The sequence below is a fragment of the Impatiens glandulifera genome, chromosome 4 (assembly GCF_907164915.1).
Source record: "Impatiens glandulifera chromosome 4, dImpGla2.1, whole genome shotgun sequence".
In the NCBI taxonomy this organism is placed as follows: domain Eukaryota; kingdom Viridiplantae; phylum Streptophyta; class Magnoliopsida; order Ericales; family Balsaminaceae; genus Impatiens; species Impatiens glandulifera.
Genome location: NC_061865.1, coordinates 25,755,208 through 25,777,284, shown reverse-complemented (window position 1 = coordinate 25,777,284; position 22,077 = coordinate 25,755,208). Strand labels below are relative to the sequence as shown.

At 28.7% G+C, this 22,077-nt stretch overlaps 1 protein-coding gene across 1 annotated transcript; it reads left to right on the top strand.

The window, feature by feature from the left end:
* The first annotated feature begins 1,213 nt into the window (after positions 1-1,213).
* On the top strand, positions 1,214-2,930 carry LOC124936153 (dual specificity protein phosphatase 1-like). The gene is made up of 5 exons (XM_047476619.1): positions 1,214-1,464; positions 1,543-1,678; positions 1,996-2,116; positions 2,255-2,399; positions 2,530-2,930. Exons 1-5 carry the CDS (start codon positions 1,357-1,359, stop codon positions 2,539-2,541), a joined length of 522 nt encoding a protein of 173 aa, XP_047332575.1. The 5' UTR covers positions 1,214-1,356; the 3' UTR covers positions 2,542-2,930.
* Positions 2,931-22,077: the final 19,147 nt, after the last annotated feature.

The following is a 22,077-nucleotide window of genomic DNA, read 5'->3' as shown; positions in this document are numbered from 1 at the left end:
ATTTACCTAGCGAAGACCAAATTATATATCATAAATTTTATGTATTCTATTTTGGAAGTGAATAAAAGATTTGTAAAGAATAATATAAAAGCTGACATTATAGTTGTCATATTACAATTAACTTAACAATTTTCTTATTGTCCTCAATAATAATAATTATTCAAATAATTTTCTTATTGTCCTCAATAATTTGTTCTTTTACTTATTATAAAATAATTTTTTTAATAATAATAATTATTCAAATAGACTAAAAAGTGATTAATTATATTATATTTAAATAAAAAAAATTAAAAGTCACCCATTAGTTTAATATATACTAGTCAAATAATTGCAAAATATAATAAAAAACTTAAAGAGTGTCATTAAATATAAATAACAATAAAATATATAATATACAATGTTGTGACTGAGCATGATATCATGTAAATATTACTTTTACCTAGTCAAACAACCTATTCAATTATAAATTGTCCTTAATCACATAATCATTTTTTTAATTAATTTTGTACAAGTAAATTCACATCAAGGAAATAGAAATGAACAATTAACAAATTATGGATAAAAGGAATCTATAAATCTAAATTTTGTTATAATAATTATATAAATAAAAAATAAATTAAATAAAAAAAATAAAAGGGTTGCACTGAAGCCTCAATTGTTAGTGACATTCCAAATTTTATAGACAAATTGGAGACTAAATATAATTTAGAGCAAAATAATATATATTTAGAGTAAAAATAATATAAGAGATTATAATGTGTAAAAATAATATATATATATTTTTTTTTGTTAATTTGATTGATACACTTTCTTTATTATTATTTAAAAAAACATAAATTAATTAATTAACTAACCCAATATATATATATATATATATATTAAAAATTAAAAAAGAAAAAAAGATTTATCAAATATAATATATATTTAAAAAAAATATATTTGTATATTTTATTAATTTAATTTAATTTATTCACACTCATTATTATGTTTAAAATATATAAATTAATTAATTAATTAACTACAAAAATATAAATATATATTTAAAAATGAGGGTAAATAATTAATTAAAAGGGAAAGAAACAATTAATGAACAGAAAAAAGAGAAATAATGTTTTCAACATTTTTTTTACTTTTGCAATTTTTTCTTAAAAAAATGAGTAAGAAAGGTTAAATATCCATGTACAATGCACAAATTGATGCAAGCCCTAATTTCTCTTTATCAATCTAAAACGCTCTATTCTTATTCTTGCTGCTCTCTTTCTTCTTTTAATCAATTGTCATGAATTGTCTTCGTCTATCTTGATCTTTGGTCAGTATCGTGTCAAGGAACTCGCAAACGTGGAAATTGTTACAGCCATGGATATGATTGAGGAGTTATATAAAGAGAAAATAGCAGCACTTGTGAGAGCTCGGAATACAACCAGATGCACTAGAGAGGATAATATTCCATGCCAAATCGAAGAGGTACAATGATTACTTTATTATTATTTCCAGGAGATCAACTCATCAATGACAGTGATATGCATAGCTTTTTATCCGCAGGGTCTCTACCTAGGATCACTTGGAGCTGCTAATAACGAACCTGTGTTAAAAACCTTGAAAATCACCCATATTTTAACTGTGGCAAATTCTCTGCCCGCTGCATATCCACAAGAATTTGCTTACAAAACAATTGAAGGTAGATTCATTTTTAAAGAAAGTTCTGATGGTGCATATGACCTTACATTTCTTTTTAAGGTCAATCTTTTCATGATTAATAAGCATGACAAGTAACTGAAATAGTAAGTTGGAAGAATTTGTAGTTGGATGAAAGTAAGGTGATCCACAATCATCTTTCTTATGTTTTGGCCTAAAACCAGTGAAATAGTTTTGGGGGGATTTACCCTCTAAGTTATATTGTTTTACCTGAATGTGTTCTTCTCTCTAACTACATATGTACCTGGTTTAGAGCTTTTCAGAATACCCGGTTTCACTTTTCTTGTTTTGTTGAGTCAGTCTCTGACAAGGAAGATGTGAACATATTACAATACTTTGAGGAATGTTTTGAATTCATTGAGGAAGCCAAAAGAGCTGGAGGTGGTGTTTTGGTTCACTGTTTTGTTGGAAGATCTAGAAGGTGACTTCTATGTGTTTTGTGGATTTTTACGAGTGTTAATGCCTTCTCTATATTCTCCACAGTTGAAAGAAGACCATATCTTAATTTTAGACCTTTGGGGCTCTTTTTTACAAATTTCATTAATCAACCAACTTGCAGTGCCACTATAGTTGTTGCTTATTTGATGAAGAAGCATGGAATGAGTGCTTCCAAAGCTTTGGAGCTCGTGAGGAGTAAACGACCAGTGGCATCTCCTAACTCTGGTTTTATGCAACAGTTGTACAACTTTGAACAGACACTCAAGGTAATGTTATTGGGCATCACTCTTACCATTCACAGTTTTGTTATTGAATATTGAAACATAGTGATAATAGGCTATCTTCTTTGGAATTCTCTACATCCTAATCTTAATTGGTTTCCCGTCACATAAACAGACACAGGAATAAATATAGGAATGGCTTATGGTGTTTATAGAGTGGCAGGAAAACTTTGTATTGTTTTTTCTCTCAATTGAAGATACTCGTGAACTACGGAGAGTAGATACCATAGTTGCTTGTGTTAACTTTGGCAGCTTTACTGTAAATTCGATTGAATCAACATGATTTGGGCATGAACAAGTACATAATACTTTACAAAATTCCATCTTCTGTGAGAAATCATTGTTTAGATCTCCTGGAGAAATCCGAATATTCTTACTAAACTGCCACATTATCTTCTTCTTCTTCTTCTCTTTAAAGCTATGCTTATGAAAGACTGAGAATTGACTTTGGGAATGTCCATTGCTTTTTCATTTATGGACTTCATAAATTGAATGAGGGACTGCACATATTCTTTTTGATGCAATTGCTATATTTTCTTGTTAGATAATTGCACAAATTACCACTGGAAAAGAACTTAGCATTAATGCTCAAATCCTCAGTATACTTTCAAATGGTTTAAATTGTTCATCTTACTCATCTTACTAGCTTTTTCTGCATACATGGATATTTTTATGGCATGTTTTCCATCATTTCTTTTAAGGATAAACATTTTTTGAAAACAATCATATTTTATTCTTCAATCTCAAACCGAATTCTGGAACTTTTTAAAATTTGATAGATGTAGAATCTATCAAAAGATGATTACAAATAAATTAGCAAGATTTGATTACCATATTTGACTAGATATATTTTCTGAACTATAGAATATAAAGTGTATAAATTGTTTAAAATGAGTGAATATAAAGTACATAAATAGTGGCATGTATTTGTTAAAAGGATAGTAGTGACATGATTATGGACACTACTATTAATGCATTGTTTATAAGACATGGCTCAAGGCTATGCCATGATGCCCTCATTTGGGGTCCTTAACCTAATCTTTTTTACCATTGCCCTGTGCTGAATTTGGAATGATAATGTGTTATTTTTATTTCAAGGGTAGTTCCCTTTAAATAATATTCATATGAGTTCTATTTTAGAGAGCTCTTACTCCTTAAACAACATGGAGTACTTATCCATTTTAAATTATGAATAATTACCCGACTTAACTAGGAAATCTAATTTGTTCTAGTTATCTTATAACATAATTTAACCTAATCCAATTCCTATTCGGATATGTACTTTCTAACATAATATCCTACACTCCCCTCAAGGTGGGCAGTATATTGTACATGCACAATTTGTCTATTAGCTCTTCAAATCTTGCTCTTTCTAAGGATTTAGTCATAATATATTCATTTTGTCTGGTAATTGGGATGTAGGAAACTAAAATCTTCTTGTTTTTAATTTTCCAAAGATAAAATGCATATGAATTTGAGAATATCTACATGCACTTAATTATGTCACGATGCATAATTGCACATAGTTCTTCACCATACAAATAGTTGATGATTGTGACAATATTTTTTTGGAGTCATTTTAGACGTGCAACTCTTCTAGTAGTCTTTGTATCCATACTCCCTCATATATACTAAGCACAAAAGCTTTCTGTTCTGATTCGGTACTACTTTTAGACACAACTTGCTTCTTACTCCTCCAATTAACTAAATTACCACCATACATTGGAACAATATGCAAAAATTATTTTCTATCAACTTTATTGCTCACATGATCATCAGCAATGTCAGGTTGTGTTCCCCCTATCTGTTTCTTTTGAACATTAAGACTTTTCCAAGAGTTAATTTAAGGTGCCTGAGAATTCTACAGACTGCTTATATATGCTCTTCTGTTGGGTTGTGAATAAAATGACTTATCGTACTCACAACAAAACAGATATTTGACTTCATGCGTTCAAGGTAGATAAGCTAGCCTACTAGTTTTTGATACTTTTCATCTGTCCATGGTACACTATCGAGTTCAACTTCAAGTTTTTATTAGGATTCATAGGTATGTCATCTGGTTTATACCCTAAAATTCTAGTAAAATGGCGTAGCTGAACAAAAACACACATTCTCGAGGTAACTAGATCTCTTTGCCTTACCCATAAATCTTTTTGGGTGATGATGCTTCCACCACTACTTAACTTATAATTTGACTATCATCATGATAAGTCAACTTCAACAACCTTATTCAAATGTTATCAAATACCAAATTAATTTCTGCAACCATACATACAAGAGGTATTTTGGATGCACAACTTTTGTTCTATCCACCCTCATAATCATGTAATACACGATCCAAGATCCACGAAATGCATATTTCTTCACTGCTTATCTCTTCAATAAGGCTACAAATGAGTTTTTAGAGAGTGATTTGGTGAGAGATAAAATACTGTAAATTTTTCTATATTACATTGAGTGAACTTACATGTGTTTTTTAGAAACTAAATAAGCAAGTGGTGAGCAACTATTCTCTATTGCTGTAGTTGGCTCCACTAATAACTAACTACGACTTAATTATTAGACTAGTAGTTAATATTATTTTCGCATCCACCCTCAAACAAAGAGGTAACATCTTGTTACAACTCAAAAAGAGTGACTTTAGGAGATGATTTCATTGTTTTTGTTAGTGGCATATATTCTCTTTAAGAAAGGCTTTAGATAAAAGTTACCAATAGAGGAAATGGATAGGAAATCCAATACCTTTGATGCTATTAATGGTCATCTGCTTGCTTTATCTTACGCACTTGTTGTGAACAACAAAATTGCGGCCATTGCTACCAATGGAGGTTGTCCACCACGTTTGGCTGGGAAGCACAAAATGTATTGTTCACTAAGGCAACAAGAAAGAACATGGGTTTGAGCTTGTTTGGTTGATTAAACGGGATAAAAGACAGTTTAGCAAAAACATGAGATAATAGAATTATTTAAGTCCTCCACCAAAGAACTCTGACCATGTTAAAGGCAGCGTATGATAGTGATCGTGTTCAAGACTTAACACGTTTTTTGCTTTGATACTATATGAGTGTTTTAGAGAGAGATTTGATGTCAGATTTCTCTATATTAAATTGAGTTCTCTATATTAAATTGAGTGAAACCAAATGTGATTTATAGAAACAAATAAGTGGTAATTAGTTATTACATTTTTTTTAATCGACTTATTGTAATTTCATTAAAAATCCAAAATTAAGAAAAAATCTACCTGAATTGTTTGTATCATGCTAGACAAAACTTAGACATGATTTATAATGACAAAAAAAGTAACATACATCCAAATTACAAGCTAATGAATTATTACAAACACATTTTAAAGTTTTATCTCGTCTTTGAATTTCTCACCTGAGTGACTACATTATAAAGGATCTTCCAACTTTGGCATATATTCCAAACTTTTTCACTTGCGGGAATACACCTCCAAGTTCACATAAGAGAGTTGTTATCAAACACAATGCCTTCCCAACTTCATCAATACTTCTACACACTCTTGAAAACACTAGCATTCCTTTCTTTTTAAATGTGATATACAATAGAACTAAATTCACACTTGAACGCATTAGAATAGAATTTACCACTTTTTGTCTTAAGTTTAGCCATTTCCTTAACATCCCCATTCACTTGAAAAGCTAGCCAATGCCATGGATTTAGTAAATATCTTCCAAAGTTCCAATGTAAATAGGAAGCAACCAAAAAGTTGATCAATGGTTTCATCATATTTATTATTTATTGCTAATCTTAATTTATTATTTATAAGTTTACTGTTTCTTATTATTTAGTCTAACGGCTAATATGTTTTTTTAAATTTATTATTTAAAAAGTGGCTGTTTTTGACTCTTTAATATGATTGTTTTATATTTTGATATAAATGATAAGACTGTAACTTCTTATTATTGTTATTTAATTATTATTATATTAATAAAATTATTTATATTTAAATTAGGTTAGGTTCAAAATTCAAATCTTTCTGACATTTGAGTTTGTAACAACAAAACTTCAGCTCAATTTTTAATGATTTTTTTCTTTCTTTCTAGTTTAACTAATTCTCTTTTTTCAAAATTTCAGCATAATTCTTAATGACAAATTTTTAAAATGAGGGAGTACAATTAGATGTTGATGATAACTTTCTCTATGGAAATTTGTTACTAAGATTGAAAAGGGAATGGGTAGAAGAAATTTTATTTGGTCGTGTAATATATGTATTAAATTGTGTAATAGATTATAATTAAGGGCTTTCGAGCTAGATATGCGATTATTACCGTGGATTAAATAAAATATATGGAATAACATTTTGATGAAGCATAATTGAGAAAGAAGATTGTTCAATCGAAACGAAATAATTTGTATTGTCTTCATCATTTGCATCATTAAATTTGTTTTCAAAAACATGACCATCTAAAATATATGGAACAACATTTGATGAAGCATAATTGAGAAAGAAGATTGTTCAATCGAAATGAAACAACTTGTATTGTCATCATCATTTGCATCATTAATTCTGTTTTCAAAAACATGACCATCTAATAATATTTTTACTTTGTAAATTAATAATCCAATAAAGATGAGGAAAATAAGACTTGGCCCACTTAAAAAGTGTATTTTGAAATTGTAAATGGGATTATCTTTCAATATTGTTAAGAATTTTCATATGTTTGTGTCTTTAGTATGATTGCTCAACGAATAATTTCATTTCATCTTTTACCCAGATATAATTTATATCTTTTACCCAGATATAATTTATATAGTATTATACCCTTTCAAAAGAAAAATGCTAATATTAAAAAGATATTAGAGTTAACAAAAGATGTTTGAAAATAAAAATGTGTTAGTATTTGTAGTGATAGGTGATCGGATGTACAAATAAGACCGCTTATCAATATCATAACAATTTATGAAAGTGGTTATATTTTTGAAGGCAAAAGAAGACTGCTTATCAATAAATTACGAAGGTGAGTTAAAGGATATTTTTTTTATCTCTAATTTGCTCATTAATACCATCGATGAAGTGTTTCATACAAATGTTGTCCAAGTGGTTACTAATAATCCTTTTGTATGTAAAATTGCGCGGATACTTTTTTAAACAAATCCTGTCCATATATTTGGGCAACTTGTGTGTTTACTCTAAATCATGCATTAATGATTATTTATTCACCTATTGATTCTGCATCAAACAAAGAAGTCTACAAATAGTGCAAATTAATAACAAAAGTATCAAGTGGTCACATAGTATCCAAAAAATGTAAAGGCGTGTTGTTTTTATTTCATCGCTCTACCAAAAATTATTAATAACCTCGTAAAAGTTTGAATCTTCGTTGTGAGATTCCTTTGAGATAATAACCGTCATATTCTCTATACTAAATGAAGACAAAGTTATGTGTATATTTTTCTTAACATTGGACTTGTGAAAAAAGTATATATAATCAATTTTTTCTAGTATTGTTATCCAACATTTTGTGCTTCACTACTCTAGCCTTCACTACATCATCCTTCTTCTAGAGATTTAATTTTTCATTAATCACTATGGTTTCACATTTTGTGCTCCACTACTCTAGCCTTCACCACATCTTCCTCCTTGAACTTTGTAGAGATTTAATTTTTCATTAATCACTATGGTTTTAAACATTTCTTGATTTGTCTAAACCTTTTAAGTATTATAAAATTCTTTATCATTGAAGTTTCACTTGATACTTCTGGTATCCACTTGCACTATTCGAAGGTTTTGTTGTTTTGTGTAGATGAATAAATATTTTTCAATGCAAAATTTAGAGTATGCACAACACAAGGTGTCCAAAATATGTGCGGATATTTTACTTGAAAAAGTAACCTCGCAGTTTTACATACGGGAGTATTATCATTAATCAATTGGACAACATTTGTATGACACACTTCATTTATGGCGTTAATGAACAAATTAGAGATAAAAACTTTATCTTTGTACTCACAATTTGTTGTTTTAAAAAACTTAAAACCACTTTCACACTGTCATATTTTCTTTGTACATCCAACTACTCATAATTATAAATATTGACATCTTTTTGTTACAAGCATTTTTTTTGTTAGTTTTACCATATTTTCAATATGAGTCTTTTTCTTTTTGAATGACTGTAGTTCTCAATAGACTGAATTCAGGTGGAAGATAACTTGAAATTGTTGGTTAGTCATACTAAATACACTAACATAATGAAGATTCTTAGTAATATTGAAAGACAATCCCTGAAGATTCAATATTGAAAGACAATCTCTCGTGTAAAATAATATTGCAATTTCAAAATGCAGTTAATCTCTACCATCTAAATTAAAAACTTTTCAATAGGGTAAGTTTTTTTTTTCCTCTTCTTTGTTGAATCTCACTTTGTAAGAAATAAATTATTGCTGCAGTGTGATGTCTTTGAAAACATATTTGATAATGCAGATGATGAAGACAATGCAAGATATTTCGGTTGAACATTTTTTTCTTAATTCTACTTCATCAAAACATTATTCCATATGTTTTATTTGATCCGTCGTAACATACACAAGTATCTCCAAATCCTTTCATTTTTAATAGGTGAGATTTCATTAACATGTAGACACTCATTTTCACTTTACAATTATATAGTTTATATATTTTTGATAAATCTCATATTTATTAATATTCAAAATTCTATAAGAGCTCTTTACATGGATTATTAAATGAATAATTACTTTTAGAATAATTGATGTGTCAATTGGGTTATGAAAATATTTGATTTCTTACTTTTTATAAAATAATATGATAATAGTTTAAATTAAAATAATTTTGGATATTACTATATAAGATCTTTTAAAAATAATTAATTAATTTTGAGAAAAAATGTTTTACAATTAAACTTTTAAGATTAATTTAAGATTTTAAAATAGATTTTAGGTGGTTTATAAATTAGTTTTAATAAATTGATTTTATAAGTGAGCTTGATTTTGTCTTTTCCTTTTTATATTAAATAATTTATTTTGGAAGTTAATTGTAGGTCAATTAATATTCTTAAAAATATTATAATTTTTTTTTGAGGAATAAGACTAAGTCTTATTTTTTTTAAAAAAAAATATAAATTTGTTAGTTTAGAAATTAGTTTTAACAAATTAATTTTATAAACTAATATTGATCAAATCAATTGAAGGGAAATATGAGAATTCACTCATGGAAAAACGTCCACTCATATAAAATATATATTTCAAAACAAATTTCAAACGAACATAATTTTTGAATGGGAACTCCAATTTGATCTCCCAAAAGGAAACATGTGGAATTCAAATGTGGCAACATTTTTTTAGCAGGTTGTTCTATGAACTCCTAAAGACTTGGTCAATTGATTTTTAAAATCTTTGATGTTTTCGAAAGAACGTTCACCTCCCCCAATTCAATTTCAAAATTTTAATAGGCCATGTGCTGTTAAAATCTAGGAGAGTTTAGCATTTGAATTCAAATTTGAATTCTAGTGGCTAGCCTCTTAGATCTTGTTTTCAACCAGATTTGAATTCAAATGTTAGGGGCTTGGACTATGGAGTTGTAACCTAATCTTTGATAATATACTATAAATACTCTACCTAAGCTATTTTTAAAAGGCCAACAACAAAAAAACCCTCTCGGTCTTTCTTTTTTATTTTTCAAAACCGAAATACTAAGTTTGTGTTTTTGGGATAGAAATTCGTTCATTTGCTTTTAATTTATCGTAGCTAGCATCGTAAGGTTTTCTTGAACCATTGTAAGAATCCTTACACTTGTAATATTTTATTTTAAATTTAATAAACTCTAATTTTTTATATTAATTTGAATGTTAATTTGTTTGTACATTATTGAAATTGAATTGATTTAGAATTTATTTTTTTTTGCTTAAATCCAATCTAAAATAAGAACCCTAAATTTGCATGATTAGTTTAAAGGTTTGTGTTTATATTTTGGTTAATTGAAAATAAATGGTCGAAAATACTCTTCATTATTGTATGTTAATAGAATAGAAGAATTATACTCTTAGAAAAAAAAAACATCTTTTTATATGGTAAATATAAGATTGATTTGAGGAGTTCTTGATGATTTTTCTTGCATGATCTTGATTTAATGATGTTATGTTTTAAGTTTTGATCATACAATGTTGTTGTATATTTAAAAATAAATATTTGAGCCCAAAAGTATTTTGTTTGTGTCTTTTACTTTGGTTACTTAGGTTGTTATTTTGATTTTAAGATCGGCCGACCGAGAAATACTTACTTGGTATTTTTTTTGATCGATGATGAGAACCTCTAGAGTGATTTTTGACTAAAGAGACCACCGAGGATAATCCATGGTTATAAAACTAACCAATGATTCAAAATCTTGACCGTGACATGGTTTTTGACCGAGAAAGTCGTTAGCGCGTGTCCGACCGAGGATATCAAGAAAACTTAGCCATGACGTTATTTTTTGTTTTTTAGATTTTGTAATTTGGTTTACTTTGAGTGAGTTTTTGTGTATTTTATGCTTTGATTAATTGCTAAAAAATAATAAAAAAACCCAAAAAAAAAAAATAACTCAAACATAAAAATGAATTTTTCCCACTTTGCATGATCACAATTATTTAGATTACCATAATATTTCATATATAATTCATTGTTTTCATAGTCTTCTAAGACAATTTGAAATAATAATTATTTTTGAGATGTGATGCATGTTGAACTTTTGCTTAACTCTTTCCCTCTTTTGTAGGACTTTTTTATATACTTGTATATTTTTATTCTTTTATTTTAACATATCTATATCATTGTTTATATTTTGTAAATTAAAAACAAAAAATCGACATAATTGTGACAATCACCTTTAGCACTTAGGTTAAATAAAAAATTTGGAAAACTAAAAAGTAAAGCGTAAAAATTATTTTAAAAGGATAAAATTATTGTAGTAGAGACTTTCTAGAATTGTAGGACATAACGATTTTAGCCCTTTCTCACACATAATCAAGCACCGAACAAATAAAAAAAATATCTAATTGTGGCGTGCATACACCTAAATTATTTTCTAAATTTAAAAATTAGGTAGAGACTCTCTAGTCGTGAGGTTTATATTTAATCGAAAAAGTTAAAAGACCTATATCAACCTCTCATTAAAATCTCAATCTCAGACGAGATTCGACATAATTGTTAGTTATGGAGATTCGACAGAATTGTTAGTTATGGGATTGACTATAAAGTCTAGTTTTTATTGATTTATTTTCGACATCATTAAAAGAATAAATTTCCCATGTAAATAAATAAATAAGAGAAGATTAAACGGTGTAAGATTCCATAACCAAATTAAACTAATGTCATCGCGTATTAATTGTAAAAAAATATTTATCATTAATTTAAACTAGAATGTAGCCCGCGCATTTGCACGAGTATTTTAAAAAAAAACCGAGAAAAAAAATTACAATTAAATTGTGATAGCATTTTTAATTTACTCTCACATATGTATCCAAATTAACCATAACTCTCCACCCGACAATCCGGACACTTTGAAAATTAAACATCATTATATATATATATATATATATTAGTTAGTTAAAAAGTTGAACTTATATTGTTAAAATGTCCCGCGTTCATCAAATTTGGTGTTGAATTTGAAATATAAAGTTTTATTATCTTAGTTGGTTAAAGGACTGTACTTGTTTTGTTAGGTTGCAAGTTCGAAACATACTTATAGCATTTTTAATTTTATTTTTAACCATTTAAGTTTATGGACGGGTTAACTCACAATCCGACCCAAGTATCCATTTACTCTCACATTTATATCATAATTAACCACACTTCTCGCCCGACAATTCAGACACTTTGAAAATTAAGCATCATTATATATAGATAAGGAGTTACATATAGTAAATATTGTAAAATAACATTAAAAAATGAAAATATAAATGTTAAATAATATGAAATTTTGTAATAATTAAAATTATATTGAAAGAGAACTAAGAATCTTATTTTTTTAGGGTGAAAACTAAAGATCTATGTCGGAAGAATCTATGGAAAATATTTCGAGTAGTTATGAAAATTATTTTTTGACCGATGGTTGGTAAGTAATGTCGAAAAAGGCTCTGCCAAATGATAATGGACCATTTACAACAAACTAAGAAACCATAAAAATAATGAGAGGATACCTTTAAGAGATCCTCTAACTCAAAGATCAGTTTCAGCGACTCTTTCTTGAAAAATTAATTTTACATTCGATAACTTAATATCCTTTGTTGTTAAGAAAGAAACGAACAAAAAGTAAAAAATGATCACCAAGACAATTAGAGGGTATGAGTAACAAATAACTCACAAACAATTGAGAATATTATTCGGATCATAAAATTTTAGAATGAAAAAATCAATCTGGCTAAACAAGATAACACATCGAACAAAATACAACAATAACTCAAATTTGAGTGGTGAAAAGAAAAACGAGACATCTTATAATGTTAAAGATGCCATAGTAAGAGTCGATAAAAGAATGACTTTTCAAAATTTTTATTTTATTTATTTTTTATAGAACATTTGTTTTGAGAGAGATAAATCTTATTTAGTCAATATTTAATTAGAGTCCATATTGCAATTTGATACAGTGGGTTTATTTATCAAACTAATATATATATATATATAATTTATCAAACTAATATATATATATATATATATATATATATATATATATATATATATTTAAATCTTATCTCATATATCACATGACAAATATTTTCTGGTTACTTACAAACCACCCGTCAATGAATCGTTCATACATCTTTCAATTTTTACCCATTCTGTGAGGTAGAGGAGGTAACACATTTATGCTTTGTTGACGATTTGTTCATTCTAGCGCATGCAGACGTTAATTCCATTAAAACTATTAGGGCTGCACTAACGTTCTTTTCTGAGGTAACAGGTTTAACTATTAATGAAAGCAAAAGTGTGGCATTTTATGGAGGCGTGAAGGACGAAACAAAGCAGGACATATTCAAAATCATGGGCATCAAGGAAGGCAACTTTCCCATAAGGTACTTAGGAATTCCGTTGACTGTGAAGCAGATCTAGATCTCACACTACAAGCCGCTGATTGAAAAGGTAAAAAACACGATATCTGTCTGGGCAGCAAAAAAACTTTCTTATGTAGGGAGGATCGAACTTATCAAAACCGTGGTTATGGGCATAGTTGGCTATTGGGCGTAGCAAATAGTCATTCCGAAGAAGGTAATGAAGGAACTCGACACACTGATGAGAAACTTTATCTAGGGTAGTAGTGGAAGAGGAGGAAAGAAAGTCAAATGGACCGCTCTCTACAAACCGAAGGACGAGGGAGGCATCGACTTGAAGAACTGTATCGAGTGGAACAAGGCTCTAACCTTCAAGCATCTGTGGGCTTTGGAGCGCAATCAGGAGTTACTATGGATCAAATGGGTGCATACGAGGTTTATGAAACACGAAACCAGCATCTGGACCTGCAAAATTCACGAAGGTATGAGCTGGTCTCTAAAAAAGATTCTTAAACTAAGAAGCGATATTGCAGATCTTTATGACATCCGACTAGGGGACGGGAAAGGCACTCTATTCTGGCATGACCATTGGTTTGAAAACCAGCCTATCATCGACAAGGAGGAGTTTCAAAATACTCGTATCAGAAGGGACTGCGCAAAAGCGAAAATCAGAGACATCAAAGACGGGAATTAGAACTTGCTCTTGAGAAGAATTCCAAAAGGAAAGAGGATACTTGATCATATAAGTAACATACAACTACACGACAGACTGAATATGACTCGAGGACAATGGGAAGCTGGTATTGAAGAAAATATGGGAGGTAATCCGGGAAAAAGCGCAGAAAGTAGAATTGGCTCCTCTTGTATGGTCAACGAAGATTATCCATCGACACCAGTTCATTCTATGGCTCGCCTTTTGGGAAAGACTCAGCACTCGTGATCGTATCAGTAAGTATATGAGCATCCCAGACGCGAGCTGTCTTCTATGCATAGGAAATGAAGAAACCATAGATCACCTATTCGGGAGCTGCTGTATTGCTTCGGAGCTTTGGGACAGATTCTATAAAAGCCTGGAGCTGACCAGTTTCCCGAGCGAATGGAATGAAATCAAAGAAGCAGCACTACTCAAAGCCAAGGGAAATAGATTTGCAACAAGCGTGTTCAAGTGTGGCTTTGGAGCAGTGGTGTATAACATTTGGCAAGAACGGAATGCAAGAGTATATGACAGAACCCGCAGGAGCATTGACGAGTTATGGAAAGATATTGTATCAGATTGCAGCGCCCTCGCGGGAACGTGGAGAAGAATTCCAAGCACGAAGCAGAACTGGAATATCTACATGAACTGGAATTTACCGTTTTTTAAACTCACTAGAATTGAAAGCATTGTAAACAAATAATTCATTTACGTTTTTAGATTTTTAGCTTTTATTTAGAATGTTACGACTTCAAAATCATTCTAGGCCTGTCTAGAATGATCTCTTAAACTCGTGGTTTTTTTTCCCGTTTTTGGAAATTTTTAATGAAATGACGCTAAGTCATTTTTCCCAAAAAAAATAGAAAAATATTTACAGTAAGTAAATATGAAAAACTAATAATGATATCATCTAACATATTGATAAGAACCAAATATAAACTTTCACCTTTGAGTCATATTGTTTTATTAGTCTTGAATTTGTCATAACCAAAATTTGTTAAATTACTTTATTATTAATTCTTCAGTGTGCTTGGTCCCCTTCTTCCTTACCATGAAAAGTCTTTTTGATGAAAAGAAAAAAGAAGGCGTTAAGAGACCCTCTTGGCCCTGCCCTAAAAACTCTAAGATCATTTTTCAAACATGCTCCCATTGATCAATTAAAGAGAGATTCAACAACTAAAAGAAAGATTGATTATTCGGGATCCTTCCTTTCTTCAAACAGAATGAACAAAGATAGAAATATAATCAGACTTATTCCCGATCTGAACCAAGAATTCTCTTTCTTCATCACCAATCAAATCACTATTCGCGATCCAGGATTCTATTTTATCATCAATCCAATACCCATTCACGTTTTTTCATTTTTTTTATCAACGAATAGATCTCTTACTTGTATGACTTAGATGTATCGTCTTTATCGAAAAAGTTATTCGATTAATGAGATTTTCTATGATACTTATGAGATCGATAAGATTGATATTTAATTTTTTTAGAGCATATTGATTTGACCCCATAAGTGAGACCACTACCCAATAACTCATATTGCTTTATTAGTCTTGAGTTTTATTTTCTGATGTGACTGATGTATGCTTAGATTAATACATCTTCTTACTAATAATATTAGATTTTAATTATCACTATAAATAGATGAATGCTACTGATGAATATTATAGTGGTAAATTGGATAATTATGACAATCATAATACAATTTGTATGTTTTTGAAATGATATAAAATGAACTATAATTTATTTTTGCAAAGAATGGTCATGCTACTTGCTTATGAGCGATGTTTATTAACTTTCTAATCTATTTATAAATCTATCAATACCGTACAGCTCAAAACATACACTATAAATAGGATGACAGATCCCAATGATACAGGATAGAAGGGCTTTCCTTCGTTCATGCAATTTGATGGAGGTGTTAAGGTTATCTCACTCTAGAAGTGTATCTTTTAAGAAAAGATAGATATATTACTCTATATTCTAGCTCATCATATTAAGATAAGAAATTCTTCATTTGCGTTTCATCGTTCTAGATGGAAAATTAGTAAATATGTGCATGAAGTGTTAAAAATCGTTATAAATCTTCAAGTTGACCTTCTAAAATAGTTAAAACCTCTCCAAAATTCTCATACAAATGAAAGATGAAAATTGTTTGAGGTAAATAATAAATGTATTGTTTCTATATACTAATAAAATACATGTTTTTTTATATATGAATATAATTGTTTAGGAGCTATAGATGGAACATGTACAGGAGAAGATATAAAAGAAACATATATAAATCGAAAAGTACAAATTACAACAAACATGCTTGGGGTTTGCCCTCATGATATGATGTTCATTTATATATTACATGGTTGGGAAGGTTCTGTTGTTGATAGTAAATTTTATGAGATGCAATTAGTAGAAACAATGGTTTAAAAGTTCCTCGAGATAAGGAATATATAACTATTTATTCATATAAAAAATTAGACATTAACATATGTTATTGTTACTTAGTAAAAAAGTTAATAAATAATTACGTTACTATATATTACTATTACTTAGTAGATGTTGGATACACAAATGAAGAAGGATTTTTAAAAGGACACAAGTACCATTTAGGATCTTAGGATGTTGCACGAACACCTTCTAACTGCGAAGAATTTTTCAACATAAAACATGTTGCTGCAAGAAATATTATTGAAATGAAATTCAGTTTGTTCTAACTTAAACGAGATGTAATGAGAAGGCCTATGTTTTATCCAATTAAGACGCAATGTCGTTTAATTAACACTCATTTTATGCCATCCCAAACGATAAAAAATTTTGTATTGGAAGAGGTTTAAGATTGGGTAAAAATAAAAAAATATTTTCAATGTATCACGTTCAAGATTAAGTTATATAATTTTATCTTTGCAAAAGAAATTATATTTTTATAATAAATTGTTTTTGGCTTTTTTGTTCCTAAAGATTTTTAATACAAATATAATTTCTAAGTTGGTTTCACATGTATATTTTATGATTTATTTAAAATCTATAAATTTTATTCATCAAGTTTCTTTTATAGAATATATATATATATATCAAAATTCATTATTGATATATCATTACACTTAACGACAACATTCGATCCATAATGGGTTTCACAACAATACATAATATCGATATTACACTAGAGTGTAGGGTAGTGGATAAGTTTTGCTGCCATTTTAGGATCGAGAATATGTGGCTGATCAGGGATGATTTTGTGATGCGTGTGCAAAAATGGTGGGGGTCTCAAGTTCTTTCAGGTTCGAAATCATCTAAACTTTCTATGAATTTTAAGAACTTATTGAATCTACTACAAATTTGGTTTGTGGGTGAACGTGTAATGTTTTGTACAAAGGATGAAGATTTATGTAATAATATTAATATTATTGATGATGTGGAAGAGGTTCGTGATCTTTTAGTGAAAGAGGTTAGTTCTTGTATTTTTCTAGTTAGTAATCTCTTCAGCTATGTAAAGAAGAAAAGATCAGGTCTAGACAATGAGCAAGGCTACTTGGATGAGAGGTGGGGATAAAAACATAAAATATTTTCACGGGATCTCAAAGGTGTGGGCTAGGAATAATACGATTAACTCAATTTCGGAGTAGTGTGTTATCCATGATTGTGAGTATCTAATTTTAAATAGTATTGTTCAATTCTATACATATTTTTTTAAGGAACCATATATGGTCAAATCGAAGTTGGATGATATGAATTTTCTACTATTAGTGTGGAGCAAAAGTGTGCATTGGAAGCTCATTTCATGGAAAAAAATGGAGGTAGCGGTAATGGATTGTGGATGTGATAAGGCCTCGAAAATTGATGAACTTACTATAGAATACTTCAAAAAACGTGGATTTTCCTAAAATAAATTATAACGTGGAAGAGATCGAGCATTTTTTTTATCAATTCTCATCATTGAACAAGAGTTGGAACTCTTTGCTAATCTGCGTGATTGACAAAGCTCTTGGTACTATTGATGTGAAAATGTTTAGACATATTAGTCTTGTTTCATCATTCTACAAGATTGTGTCTAATTTTGGCGAACAAGCTCTGCGGAGTTCTTGAGTCAGTGATCTCAGCAAATCAGATTACTTTTATTAAAATCACGAATTTTTTATGCTTCTCTTATTGCAAATGAATGAATTGATTCGACAAATTTCAGGGAAAATAAGTGTACATTCGTGAAGCTAGATATTGAAAAAGCCTAAATCATTTGAATTGAGATTTTTTTTTTCTCGATATAATGGTAGAATGAATATGGAAGAGAATTGGATAGATTGGATCAAATTATGTGTGTCGATAACCAAATTCTCTGTGTTATAAATGGAAGCCCTAAAAGGTTTTCTCGAAAGCTCATGGGAATTAAACAGGGTGATCTTTTATCCACATTCCTATTCTTCATTGTCATGGAAGCTTTTTCAAGAATGTTAGTTTTCAACGAGCATTCTAGCCTTATTAGTGAAGTGGATTATGGGTTGAGGAGGTCTCAATTTGTCATTTGTTATTTTCTTTTCGCGGATGATACCTTATGCATGATTCAAGATACTCATAAAAATTCAAGCATCTTCACGATATTATGCGATTTAGTTTGGTTGATATTATGTGATTTAGTTAGGTTGATTTTTAGTTCTGTTCGAATTATGCAATTTAATCGATTTTACTTACATCCTTAATCAAGATGGTCTACCTAAGTGATAAAAAGCAAATCTAATGTGACAAATACATAAGTTTTTCCATAATGAGTTTTTCAATCATTTGGCATGATTCTCCTATGGGTCATGGCTACAATAAAAAAAGAATAAAATAAATAGAATGAAAAATAAAAAATAGTTTGTTACTTATTTTAATACTATCTTTTTAAACTTGTATCGATTTAATTCGAACTAAAAAAAATATTTGTTCGGTCAGTTATATGTCTGAATATAAGATTTTAATATAAAAATACCAATTTATTTTGATCGAATATTTAATAACTGAATTAATTTACCTCAAAATATATTAAGGAGTATTATGACTAATGAATAAATTTATACCAACTTCATGAATTATTATTATTATATTAAATTTCTTTTTTTATAAAAAAAATTAATATGAATGATTGAATGTAAAATATTGATATTGAGTATAAACAATATAATAGTGTTATATTTAATTTTATAAAAAAACACACAATCTTCTTCGATCATCTCCTCTTAGCTACCACATTTTACTTTAAAAAATAATTCTAAAAAAATAAAAAAGGCATTAATGAGGCGTAGGGTAAATGCATCCCAGTCCCTATCCAGTCCCTATCCGTCTCATTATCATCTCTATTTCCAACAACTATTCAAGGACTCATCAATTCTCAATGAATTTGAGTCATACTTTATAAAAGATTTAAGATACCAATCACCCTGACAATTCAAAAGTAGATAGTCATCGATTTTATCTCCTCCTTCCTTATCACAATGCGACAACGATTTACAATATTAAAACTTTTTTTCATTACATTATTTCAATTTCACCGTAAATTACGCACCAATCAAATAACATGATTTTCAATCAAAACTTTTACTTTTAAAATTTCTTCTAACAAAATTCATATTTGTAATGCATTATATTTTAATTTGTATTTAAGATGTTTCATTTTAATATAAAATATTTAAAATATTTTTATTTTTATTTAAATTGATTAATTTAAATTATATATTATTTATAAAATGAAATAACTTATGAATTTGGGAAAGAACACGTGAATAATTTGGGAATGTGAATATAAACAGAAAATAAATGAAATATTTGGTAAAAATGGATTGTATTCCAAAATTGTCATATCTTAATCCAAATTTTCCACCACTTTGTGGTTTATGTGGTTTCCGATCCGAATTGCTTTGTTAGGAGCGTTTTTTCTCATGTTTAATCGATAGTTGAATGGGGATGGGACATGGTGATATTTGTGTCTCCCTCCCTGACTTTGCCACGACTTTATCCCAATTTTTCCATGAATACTAAAAACACACAATGAAATATCGTATTTTATAAGAATTTAAATGTATTTTTTATAATAATATAAATTTTCAATATACTACTATTTAATAATATTAAAAAATTCATTTATATAATTTTATCAAAACGAATTGTACTTATTTAAATTTTTTACAACGTTGTAATGCCGGAATTCTCTAAAACCGGACGGGGCAGGAATGGTTGTTTAAAAAAATTCCTAAAGTAAAATGGGGGTGGTGATAGGGCTGTAAACGAGTTAAGTTGAGCTCGGGCCAGCTGGAGTTCGAGTTCGAGCTCGACTCGAACTCAAGCTTGGACGAGTTTATAAATTTGAGTTCGAGCTCGACTCGATTATTTACCTATAAGCTCGACTCGACTCAAAAACTTGAACTAAAAGTTTAAATATTTGTGAATAAAAAATATTTATTTTAAATTTTAGATTTTAATATTAAAATAAATAAAAGAACGTTAGTGCAGCCCTAATAGTTTTAATGGAATCAACGTCTGCATGCGCTAGAATGAACAAATCGTCAGCAAAGCATAAATTTGTTACCTCCTCTACCTCACAGAATGAGTGAAAGATGTATGGACGATTGTCATCAATTTTCTATTTTTAATATGATATTTTAGAAAAATGTCATCTCGATCAATATTATTATTGTTTAAAGATTATATTGTACATAATTGATTAATCAAATTCATATTTAGAACAGATTGATTAAAATCATCTCTTATAATTAATGCAATTTTAATTTACTTCATGTAGTTTTGTTTATCTCTTCTAATTTATCTTCATTTTTCATAGAGGAGTAAATGATTAAAATCAATTATTATTATATATATATTCATTCAGAATAAGGAATCTTATTACTATGTAACCGATTCAACTATCAATTAAGAATAATAGCAAAATCACTCAAATAAGTATTCAAGGAAACAATAGTATTTACAAATGAACCTGTAACGAGTATTGGTTTGATTCTCTCTTAAATGTTAAAGAAAGATCGGAAAAAAATTATAAGACTAAAATGATATATTTTCTATTTTATTATATAGTTTTTCTAAACTATTAGATACTAAAATCAGTCATTTAATCAAAAGATAAAAAAATAACTTTTCCAAAAAAAATTATTGTGTATGTTAAAAGACATATATGTTCAAATCTTGTATTCTTAGTCTCGTCTTCAAACAATGGGTTCGTCCTCAACTTCCTAGGTTATCATCTTATACGACTCTCCTCCGAATCTCCCCAAATATATGCTTTTAGAAATGTGTTCCCTGAATCTTTTCCGAATTTCCCCATATCTTTGCTTGTAGAAATAAGTTTCTTGAATTTTCTCTGATTCTCTCCAAATTTATGCTTGTAGAAATGAGTTCCATTTCTTTTCTGAATCTCCTCAAATTTATGTTCGTAGTAATGAATTTCCTTAATCTTATCTGAATCTCCCCAAATCTATGTTTATATAAACGAGTTTAGATGAAAAATAGTTCAAGAAAATGAAAACCATGAAGAAAAAGATTTTAGATGAAAAGAAAAAAAATAAAGAATTACTAGATAGACGAAAAAATGAATGAACTTTCTAAAAAAAATATTAGAGAATAAAAAACTTAATAAAAATAAAAAGGTATATATAAAATTATTATTTTTATACTAGTTTCTAACGGTTTCTATGTATAAATTTGTACCTAAAAAATATATAAATTTTAAATAATATTTATATAAAATATTTCAACTAACTAACCAACATAGTCAAGAGAACACTAAATCACAATCATTCTCTAAGTCTATATACCTAATAACAACATGAAATTACAAAAGCAGGACATCTAACTCGTGAAATGGATGGATTTTTTATATAAATTGTGATAATCTCATTGCTTAAACTAACAATTTGTATATAATATATTAATATTTAAAATAATTCTAACTAATTTATGTTAAAATGAGATTCAAATTTATAGC